General features: G+C 37.5%; 2 protein-coding genes across 5 annotated transcripts in view; one reads left to right on the top strand and one right to left on the bottom strand.

The window, feature by feature from the left end:
• The window catches only part of CHD1L (chromodomain helicase DNA binding protein 1 like), a 178,439-nt gene that overhangs the window by 104,144 nt on the left and 62,293 nt on the right, over positions 1–12,002 (bottom strand). The window lies entirely within an intron of this gene.
• Positions 1–12,002, top strand: part of FMO5 (flavin containing dimethylaniline monoxygenase 5) — a 47,170-nt gene that overhangs the window by 17,299 nt on the left and 17,869 nt on the right. For all 4 annotated transcript variants that reach the window (XR_007154432.1, XR_007154433.1, XM_047868956.1 and 1 more), the window contains exons 4-7: positions 479–641; positions 1,684–1,826; positions 4,700–4,899; positions 10,430–10,782. Coding sequence is in view for 2 of the 4 variants with exons in the window: in XM_047868956.1 (XP_047724912.1) it covers positions 479–641; positions 1,684–1,826; positions 4,700–4,899; positions 10,430–10,782 (859 nt within the window). In the remaining 2 variants the exon portion in view is untranslated. The remainder of the gene's footprint in view (positions 1–478; positions 642–1,683; positions 1,827–4,699; positions 4,900–10,429; positions 10,783–12,002) is intronic.

The raw sequence follows: 12,002 nt of genomic DNA on the forward strand, positions 1-12,002 counted from the left end.
AACTGACTGAGCCACCCAGGTGCCCCAGAGCTACCCAGGCATCCCTCAACAACTTTCAAATAGGACTTGTCTGGAGGTCAGGGGAGGAATAGGCACTTAATGCATGGGGTGTCTCAGAAGCACTGGAGAAGCCGAAGTTCTATTCGAGTGTCGCATGACATCTCAGGTACTGATCTAAGAGAACTAGTAATTTGCACTTTTCTAGAAGCAGGGGAGAGTGCGGCATTATCCTGCCATTTTATTTAGCCTGCCTCATGGGAGTTTTCTCACTCTGACCCCAGCCCCAAACAAAAAAGTTCTTATTTGTGAAATATGAAAATTAAATATTCCTGCATTAGCTGTATTATGTGATATCATACTTGTGATATCATATGTGATATCATATGTGTTAATACCCTGCAAAGAGAGACATGTCAGGGAAGATGTCCACTGTACAGGCTATGGTTACAGTCTCCCGTAGCTATCACTTTTCTTTCAGACCACTGTGTGCAGTGTGAAGAAGCAGCCTGATTTCTCCACTTCAGGCCAATGGGAGGTAGTTACAGAATCTGAAGGGGAAAAGGAGGTAAATGTCTTTGATGGAGTCATGGTTTGCACCGGCCATCACACCAATGCTCACTTACCCTTGGAAAGCTTCCCTGGTGAGTAGTCTACAAGGAGGGAAGCCTGTGTGCCATGCCCATGATTGATTTCTGAGGAATGGGAAAATGGTGGTCTAAGTGATTCCTACCTTGGGATGAAAAAAGGGCTTATAATAATTCTACATGTTCCCCTGAAAGATGTTGGGGGTGACTTTGATTATTGCCATTTGGGAGGCAGAAATAACATTATTTTCGGGGACTAGAGAAAAATTAGAAGGCTCTATCTTTGGTTTCACAACAACCTTAGTTTTTCTAAGGATCAAAAGAAAGAACATGAACTTGAAGGTTGAAGGATTTTTCAGCAATTGAGGAAACAAATGAATATTGAGTTTCTAAGGAAGAAATTAAAACTTCAAGAAAGAAGTTAATTATAGTCTTTGACCTGGATTTTCATTTTGAAAAAAACAAAGCACTCTATTTACTATATTCTAGAGTATATGAAAACATATAAACTCCAATTGAAATGGAAGTATTTAATTTAATTTCAAGTTTATTTCTTTTGAGACAGAAAGAGAGAGAGAGAATGCACACGAGCATGTGTGTGTGCACACAGGAACAGGGGAGAGGCAGAGGGAGAGGGAGAGGGAGAGAGAGAACCCCAAGCAGGTTCCTCACCCTCGGCATGGAGCAGCCTGACTCAGGGCTTGATCTGCAAACCGTGAGATCATGACCTGAGGGAAATCAAGTCAGTTGGCTTAACCAACTGAGCCACCCAGGCACCCCAAAAGTAGGTATTTAAAGAGGATGAAAAGACAAAAGATAATAGAGATTTTCTGAAGGAGTTTGGATTTGGGAGTCCACAAGTCCAAAATATAAACAGATCCTGAGTTAAGCCGACTATTCATGATAAGGAAATCACAAGATTCTGCTCTGAGACTGTGAGAAAATAGGCAAATATATTCAGAAGGCAAGAGTGCAGCTGTGTAAAGGGAGACTATATGGAGATGTGTGCTTAAACTCTACACACCGCTAACAGAATGAATGATTTGACAAATGATAGCAGATAAACCTCATCGGATAATTCTTTTCCCTTCCCTTGCAGGAATTGAGAAGTTCAAAGGACAGTACTTCCACAGCCGGGACTATAAGAATCCAGAGAGTTTCACTGGAAAGAGAGTCATTGTAATTGGCATTGGAAATTCTGGAGGGGATCTGGCTGTGGAAATTTCCCACACAGCCAAGCAGGTTTGAATCAGTAAATTACTTTGCTTCGCCAAAGAAGCTGTATGTGGACCCAACATAGAGTATAAATACCTCTTCATATAGCCCATATAGCAGCAAACACAGGGCTTGGATCTGTGACCTCAGTTGGCAACATTATGCTGATGATATGAAGGAGCCAACATTCCCTGTTAGATTCCCATCATTCAGTTGACCTCACACTAAAGAATCCCAGTGATCCCAATCAGCTGTCTCTTCTGAATGTGCTTCTGACTTTAAAGACCATGCAGTTCCTTGGGGAGTTTGGTCGAATGCAGCCTTCAGAGTGTGGCTCTTGTTTAGGACAGCAGAAGTGCCACAGTCTTACGTGAAGGAAAGCACACTGGTTTAGCTGAAGGCTTTGTGCTCATAGGATGGTGGGGGAATTTTCCTCTTCTCTCCCCAAATGGAAAAAAAGAAGCAGTCTAATCTTTCCGAAGATAACGTGGATATCAGTATGGAAAGCATCCACACTGCGGTACGTGCAAGTTCGCCTCAGCCTCTGCATACAGTTCAGTAATAGAAGGACATTCACCCTAAAGCAATTTCTATGTCCTAGAGGTCTTTTTTGTTTTTTATCATAGATTTTGAACTAGGAAGAGAGTGCCTTCATTGTAAATTCCTAGAAAAAGATGTGTCATTGTTACATTTTGTTATTCGTGTCTTTATTGAATCATAACTTTATTGGCAATAGGGGAATGTCTGGTTGTTTTCTAGTAACTTTAAGCTGTGTTTCTCCACAAATATGTTTTAAATTACTATTTTTCAATAGAAGTTTAATGCTGCAACTTTGTTAAATGACCTTTACTCAGAAACTCCATTCAATAACACTTCTCAGTATTATCCCCATCCATCACCACAAAAATAATTTCATATGTTATTCCATGCATCAATTCAACAAGCTTTATCAGGAAATTGGTATTTAAAAAAGGGTAAAAATGTGTGTAGGTGTAATGATGAAAGATTGTGCAAGGTATATGGTAGGGATCCAAACACGTTGAATGGTCAGTTATAAGGGCGCTGAGACTTCCATGCACTGAGGAACTGTAGATTGCCAAAGAACAAAGCATCTAGAGCGGGTGGAGATAAGGTGGCTGTGTCTGAGAATGGCCGGGACAATGCACAGCAAAACCATGTCTACGTGGCAGGGGCAGTGCCGACATCCCACAAAGCAAGCCAAAGACACTCACTTGCCAGGTTCTAACTTTTTGCTTTATGTATTAAATTGTATTTATTAGAATTTGTTTGTAAATCAAAAAATTTAAGTGGATCTGTAAGTTTCAGTATATCAAGGAAGTTTTGGTATAATAATTCTTGTGGTATAATGCTTTTGTGAAGAGAACATAATCTGTTTCTTATAAAAAACTTTCCTCACATTTTTTCTTATAAATCCATTTTTTCTTATAAATATGGTGTTAAAACAAGGTATAGATAGAAAACTGAAATAAGAAGTATGATGATAACCATTAAGCATTTATTGAATGTTTACCATATGCCACACCCTTTGCAAAAACAATGATTCTGACAACAGCCTTGCAATGTATTATTGTCACAATTTTGTATGTAGGGAGCCTTTTAATTGAGACTCTGAGCATTTATAGGACTCATATACTTTTATAAGAAAAGTTATACAGACTGCACATAAAGCTGTGTGATTCCTAGGACCATGCATACTCTTTAGACTATGATATGTCAAAGTGCTCAATAATGAGAGCCCATGCGGTTACCATCAGTGAGAAGTTATGTGTAAAGTACATTATCATCCCTCTGTAGACAGGTCACCGTTTTATGGAAGAGCTTAGACAAAAGACCATAAAGCAGGTAATTACATCCCCAGAAAGTCTTGTAGAGAAGGAGGTACTTTTGCCAAGTAACTGAATATCAATACTTTATCAGCTTCCTGTTGTTTGACTAGCCATCTACAGTTTTTCCTTTAAGCAGTCAGTGAAACAATTCTTCAGCAGCACAGGATTTGGGGTGACTCAGACCTGAGTTGGATATTCAGCCCTTCCATTTACTAGCTGTATGATCTCAGGCAAGTTATTCATCTTCTCATGCATAAAATGAGGATAAGAAGAACTACCTCAAGGGACTGTTGTATTGATTAAATAAAATATAGATAAAGGCCCTGGCACAATCACTTGCAGGTCATAATTCTCAATAAATGGAAACAATAAATGGAAACAATGAGGATGATGTGTTGGGGAGACTAGAAGATGTGTATGCTAGACCCCCCACCGTGGAGGAAACACATTTGGAGAGACAGAAATGAGTGTAAAAAGTTTAATATGGATATAAATGATAAATAACAGGTGTGGGTTTGTTTTGGGGTTTTTGGGGGTGTTTTGTTTTGTGTTGGTAATAGTGCTAACAATGTCAAAGGCAAAAAAGGCTGAAGGTTTTGGATTAAATGATGTGCAATTGCTTTCAGCTCAACTGCTCCATAATTTTAAAAGAGTTGGACAGGTGGTAAGTGCTAGAGTAGCTCAGAGGATGGAGAGAAAATTGTCAGCCAGAATGGTCAGTAGTGTCTTATGGAGGAGGAAGACTTGATCTGGATCTTAACAATAAATAGACTTTGGAGAATTAAGAGGATAGGAGACTTTTCAAGGAGGCATAATGCCATTAAGCAGAAATGCAGTGGTGGTTCAGAGCAAGACACATTCTTAGTGAATGCCCTAATCTAATTGTACACATAGTGTTTGAGAAGGAAAACTGCAGAGAATAAAACAAAGATCGTGCAGGGACTAAAAAGAGAGATGAATGAGTCTGACTTAATCTTGAAGAGAGCAGGTGCTATCAAAGGATTATGAGCCAGAGCATGGCAAAAGCAAACCATTTTTTTTTCCATGCCCCAGGTTTTCCTCAGCACCAGGAGAGGGTCTTGGATCCTGAATCGTGTAGCAGACTATGGATATCCCCTTGATGTGTTAGTCTCTTCTCGATTTAAACATTTTCTTTTGAAGATCTGTGGTCAATCATTAGCAAACAATTTTTTGGAGAAAAAGATGAACCAAAGGTTTGACCATGAAATGTTTGGCCTAAAGCCTAAACACAGGTATGTTACCAGGATGGGGGTGGGGCAATAATAGCCAAGGCACAAGAACAAGGACTGTTGGCACAGGTTAACAGAACTACCCCTACCCATACATTAAGAAAACCCACAGATCTGTGGGGCACCTGGCTGGCTCAGTTGGAAGAGCATGCAACTCTTAATCTCAGGGTTGTGCGTTTGAGGCCCACGTTGAGTGCAAAGATTCCTAAAAAGAAGAAAAAGAAAAAGAAAGAAAATCCACAGATCTGAGATCAGATTTCTATTTTGCCCTCATAGGAGTCCAAGATCTACTCATCTGTAATCTTCAAGCTATGACTCTCCTTGACCTTAACCATTTTATTATTTCCTCAGATACAACTTCTTTTTAATTTTTTCAAGGTTTTATTTTATTTTTGAGAGAGAGAGAGAGAGAGAGAGAGAGAGAGAGAGAGAGAGAGAGAGAGCGCGCAGGGGAGTGGCAGAGAGAGAGGGAGACCCAGAATCCAAAGCAGGTGCCAGGCTCTGAACTGTCAGCACAGAGCCAAACGCAGGGCATGAACTCACGAACCATGAGATCATGACCTGAGCTGAAGGTGGATGCTTAACCCACTGAGCCACCCAGGCATCCCACAAGTTCTTTTTACATGATGCCCAGTAAAAACAACAAAATGGGAGCAGAGGGCAGTGTTCATTCATTTATCCAACAAATACTGAACACACATAATGAGCCAAGCATTATACTGGGCATGAGAACACAGAGACTAAAGACCTAATAGTAATGCTAATACAAATAACAACACTTTATTTTTGAGGACTTAATATAAGACAAGCACAGTGCTAGACTGGAGTTAAATACATTATCTCATTTAATCCTCATTACAACCCTAAAGGTTAGTACTATTTTTCATTTCCATTTTGCAGTTATAAAAATCGACACTTAGAGAAACTAATTTGTCTGAGGTCACACAATAAATGTCAGACTCTAAAAATGGATTTTACCTTAAATAAGGAGGAGACAGACAATAGAATATGATGAATGCATGGAGTGCTATGGGGGTATGAAGGATGGGAGTCCACACAGTCAAGGAGGTAGACTATGAAAGCATTTCTAGAAGCTGATTTTGAATGCTTTATTCCCTCCAATTTTTTAAATTTATTTTTTTTAATTTTTATCCAAGTTAGTTAGCATATAGTGCAACAATGATTTCAGGAGTAGATTCCTTAAGCCCCTCACCCATTTAACCCATTCCCCTCCCACAACCCCTCCCACCACCCCTCCAGTAACCCTCTGTTCTCCATATTTAAGAGTCTCTTATGTTTTGTCCCCCTCCCTGTTTTTATATTATTTTTGCTTCCCTTCCCTCATGTTCATCTGTTTTGTATCTTAAAGTCCTCATATGAGTGAAGTCATATGATATTTGTCTTTCTCTGACTAATTTTACTTAGCATAATACCCTCTAGTTCCATCCATGTAGTTGCAAATGGCAAGATTTCATTCTTTTTGATTGCCAAGTAATACTCCATTGTATATATATACTACATCTTCTTTATCCATTCATCCATCAATGGACATTTGGGCTCTTTCCATACTTTGGCTATTGTTGATAGTGCTGCTATAAATATTGGGGTGCATGTGTCCCTTTGAAACAGCATACCCATATCCTTTGGATAAATACCTTGTAGTGCAATTTATGGGTCTTAGGGTAGTTCTATTTTTAGCTTTTTGAGGAACCTCCATACTGTTTTCCAGAGTGGCCGCACCAGTTTGCATTCCCACCAGCAGTGCAAAAGAGATCCTCTTTCTCTGCATCCTCGCCAACATCTGTTGTTGCCTGAGTTGTTAATGCTAGCCATTCTGACAGGTGTGAGGTGGTATCTCATAGTTTTTATTTGTATTTCCCTCATGATAAGTGATGTTGAGCATTTTTTCATGTGTCAGTTGGCCATCTGGATGTCTTCTTTGAAGAAGCGTCTATTCATGTCTTTTGCCCATTTCTTCACTGGATTATTTGTTTTTTGAGTGTTGAGTTTGATATATTCCCTCCAATTTTTTATCCTTTTAAATGCTCAGATTTACTTCCTACAAAATAGTAAGTACAATGAGCACCCGTACACCTTTCACTTAGATTCACCTGTTAGTTTGCTATATTTGCTTTCTCTCTCTCCCTTTCTCTGAAGATAGGTAAATCCCATCTATCCATCTGATTATATCACATCCATCCATCCATCCATAGATGAATACTACATATTCTTTCCTGAACCATTTGAGAGTACGTTACAGCCACTCTAACACACTTCACTGTACATTCTTTAGCATATATTGCCTAAGAAATAGGGCATTCTCCTACATAAACATAATACAATGATCACATGGGAAGTTCAGCATTAATAAAATACTATTATCTAATGTATCACATTCAAATTTCTTAAATTGTCCCAATAATACTATTTATAGCTCTTTTATTTTTAAATCCAGGATCCTTTCAGGTATTACCCCACTGCATTTTTTTTTTAACTTTCAAGTTTTATTTATTTATTACACCCCACATGTTGACATTAGATTCCCAGGCTCCTCCCCAACCCCATTCATGTCTAAATATACAGCATTGCATATATATTTGTGCAACATTATATTAACATTAAAATAAATTATAACATTAAATTATATTAAAATAAAACATTAAACATCAAATTATATTTTAAATAGCAATTGATCATACCATGCTGCTCCTGAAATTCTTCCTACTTAAACATTGTGTAAAACAATTGTTTCAGGTTCCTGCCTTTTTAAATAATTTTTAATTTAATTTTAATTAAAAATTTTTTGTTTTTGTTTTAATGTTGAGTCATAGACGTCCTTTCCATATTTTAGATTTTATTCTTTTATTGGATATGTCATTTATGAGTATATCTTCCCATTCAGTAGGTTGCTTTTTAATTTTGTTGATGATTTCTTTCACTGCGCAAAAGTTTCTTATTTTGGTGTAGTCCCAAAACTTTATTTTTGCTTTTGTTTCCTTGCCTGTGAAACCTATCTAGAAAAATGTTGCTAAGACTGTCAAAGAGATTACTGTCCATGTTTTCTACTATGACATTTATGGTTTCAGGTCTCACATTTAGGTCTTTAAGTTTATTTATGTTTATGATATAAGAAAGTGGTGCAGTTTCATTCTTTTGCATGTAGTTGTCCAAATTTCCCAGTACCATTTGTTGAAGAGACTGTCTCTTCCCCATTTCAGATTCTTGCCTCCTTTGTTACAGATTAATTGATCATGTAAGTGTGGGTTTATTTTTTTTTAATTTTGTTTTTTAAAATTTACATCCAAATTAGTTAGCATATAGTGCAACAATAATTTCAGGAGTAGATTCCTTAGTGTCCCTTACCCATTTATCCCCCCCCTCCACAGCCCCTCCAGTAACCCGGTTTGTTCTCCATGTTTAAGAATCTCTTATGTTTTGTCCCCCTCCCTGTTTTTATATTATTTTTGCTTCCCTTTCCTTGTGTTCATCTGTTCTGTGTCTTAAAGTCCTTATATGTGTGAAGTCATATGATTTTTGTCTTTCTCTGACTAATTCCACTTAGCATAAAACCGTCCAGTTCCATCCACATAGTTGCAAATGGCAAGATTTCGTTCTTTTTGATTGCCGAGTAATACTCCATTGTATATATATATACCACATCTTCTTTATCCATTCATCCGTCGATGGACATTTGGGCTCTTTCCATACTTTGGCTATTGTTGATAGTGCTGCTATAAACATGGGGGTGCATGTGTCCCTTAAAAACAGCACACCTCTATCCCGTGGATAAAGGCCTAATAGTGCAATTTCTGGGTTGTAGTTCCATTTTTACTTTTTTGAGGAACCTCCATACTGTTTTCCAGAGTAGCTGCACCAGCTTGCATTCCCATTACCCCATTGCATTTTATTGTCATATCTCTTTAATCTCTTCAATTGAAATAATTCACCACTTTTTGACATAGATTTTTTTAAAAGAATCGAGCCACTTGTTTTATAAAAAATCTCAAAATTCGGACTTGCATAGTTGTTCTACCTTTACTATATTCAGGTGAAATATTTTTGCTACAAATATTTACAGGTTTTGCCTTCTTGGTAGATCACATCAGGAGCCACATGACATCAGTTTATCCCATATTAATGATGTTAGATTTCATCCCTTGAATAAGGTGGCACCTACAAGGTTGAAATTAATCAGTCGGGTGATAGTTTAAGACTATGTTCTTCAACAACTTTTCACTCATTTATTTCACCCAATTATGGAAACTGTAGCATCCATGACTTCAGTGATTACAAAATGAATTGGGGTTTTAGAACAATAAGAGATAGTCAAGCAAATAGGGTAAGGAAGTAGCATTCTAAGTATAAGGTCTTAGAATAATGAAAAATACATCTTGCTCTTGGACTTGCACGTACCCTGGTTTGGCTGGACTATAATAAAATGGCAAAGATCAAAGAGTGATTGAGTACCTCTCCAGCCTCACTGAACAGGTACATTAAAACCTGTGTATCCTCTGCTAAATAAAACTTTTGAAGTGAAGACAGTCCAGAGCCATTGAAAGATTTTAAACAAGTGAGTAACCTAATAATAAATACATTTTGGAACAACTACTCCAAAAATGATGTAGAAGATAACTGAAGGGGAATGGAGAAGGAGGCCCTTGTAACAGTCCAAGTAACACAGAGAATAGATAAAACTATTCTGAGGATATTAAGAGGAGAAAGGGAAAGCCCATGTGAACAGATAGAAGACTCACAGTTTTGTGGCTTGGAAAACTATGTGGATTGTGGTACTATTTGTGAAAAGGAATAAGTTTGGAGAGAAAGATAAATGCTGTTTCTAGGAAATATTACTTAACAGGCAGGCCCAGGGGATCCCAAGGGAATTCATAAAAAAGAAAAAATTTTGATATAAATTTTCAAATCCTAGACTGTGTAACCTTGGGTAAGTCACTTAACTTCTTTAGGCCTCAATTTCCTCATCTCTAAAACCTGGATAATGACCCCTGTGCTGGGTCTTTCACTGAGTTTATGTAAGACTCAAATAAATGAGTGTATATAGAATCCATTTATAAATTGCTAAATACATGTAATTTATTATACAGCTTGCAAAATGATGGTCTAATTCTAGCTCATGGTGGTTTGAAACTGGAAATGAGACTCAAAAGAACGCTGATAGTCCAGTCTTATAGACCTATTGATATATGGATAGAAACTATAGGCCTGTGGCCATTTCATATCACTGAAAATATTACTATTCCTTGAGAAGCCATAGATACACTCTTCAAATAAGACCATTTTTCTTTTACTTCTCCAACGTCTTCTCTTTCAATGCCATCTGGGGCCCAACTTCTGCTCTGAGATTCAGATCTGTTCCAAGCTGGTATATGTTAGACCTTTCCCACATTTCATGGATAGACCAAGAGAGAGACCATTGACATATTGTTTACTTCCATCAAAGTAGAATTTTACTTACATGTTACTAACATTCTATCTCACTCTCATTTCTCCTTTTGATCTTTATCACCACTCACAGAGCTCTGAGTCAGCATCCAACAGTGAATGATGAACTGCCAAATCGTATAATTTCTGGCTTGGTGAAGGTGAAAGGAAATGTGAAGGAGTTCACAGAGACAGCCGCCCTATTTGAAGATGGCTCCAGGGAGGATGACATTGATGCTGTTGTCTTTGCCACAGGCTATACTTTTGCCTTTCCTTTTCTTGAAGATTCTGTTCAAGTAGTCAAAAACAAGATATCCCTATATAAAAATATCTTCCCTCCTAACCTGGAAAAGCCAACTCTTGCAATCATAGGCTTGATCCAGCCTTTGGGTGCCATTATGCCGATTTCAGAGCTCCAAGGACGCTGGGTCACTCAAGTATTTAAAGGTAAGTGACCAGACAAGTTGACTAATTACTTAATGGTATGTTTAATTATGTTTATGTTCTTGCTTTTAAATAGGTAGAAAGTATGCATGACTGTAATAGTGCCTGGCATAAAATTAGTGCTCAAAAATTATTCTTGAGTGAACATAAAGTAATAATTTATAACCATAGACATATATTGGAATCTCCTGGAAAATCTTGCCCCAAATAGGCATGCTTTGCCTGGTGATGTTTATTTTAAAAGTCTGGGGTAGGCCAGACATAGATCGCTAAGAAAGTGTTCCTCAGTTGATTCCAATGTGCACTCCAGACTAGAATCCACTCATCTATATTTTAGACAACTGATATATATATATAATATATATATATTATATATATAATATATATGTTATATATATATAATATATATTATATATATATAACATATATATTATATATATATATAAGTTATATATATATAATATATATATATATATTTGTGAAGCAAAAGTCATTATAGAGAAAAGCAAATACAGAAATGGTGTGATTGATTTCAGCCAAAAATTAAGACCTGGTTAAAGACTAGTCCAGAATGTATAAGATTCAACCTCTCAAATTCTTACTTTCCCCCTTTAACATCCCCTGTTTCAGTTTTGGCTAGGAGAACATGAGAAAAAACTTTAGGATTTGGGATAGTAGGCTCAACATGAATCAGGAGAATGATATGGCTTCTAAATGGCCTAATTATATCTAGAATTATTAAAGAATTGTAATATCCTAGAATTTACAACTGTTCTTCTCTAAACTGGTCAGCCCATACCCAAAGACATATTTTACAAGTGAAACTGGAGTGCATGAAAAGGAGAGAGACAAGAATGGTTCAGGGATTTGAAAATGTACCTACCATTTGAAGTACAACTGAAGGAGCTGGAGAGGTTTACCTACAGAAGATAAGATTCAGGGGAGATAGAAGAGTTCCCTTCAAATATTTCAAGAATGTCCCATGCCAGGGGCAGCTGGGTGGCTCAGTAGGTTAAGCATCCAACTCTTGGTTTCAGTTCAGGTCATGATCTCACAGTTTGTGGGTTCGAGCCCCGCATCGGGCTCTGTGCTATCAGCACAGAGGGATTTTCTCTCTCTCTCTGCACCACCCCATGTTCTCTCTCTCCCTCTCTCTCAAAATAAACATTTAAAAAAAAAAAAAAGAATGTCCCGTGGCAGAAGGATTTTATTTGCTCAGTATC

Source organism: Prionailurus viverrinus, chromosome C1 (assembly GCF_022837055.1).
Source record: "Prionailurus viverrinus isolate Anna chromosome C1, UM_Priviv_1.0, whole genome shotgun sequence".
Lineage (NCBI taxonomy): Eukaryota > Metazoa > Chordata > Mammalia > Carnivora > Felidae > Prionailurus > Prionailurus viverrinus.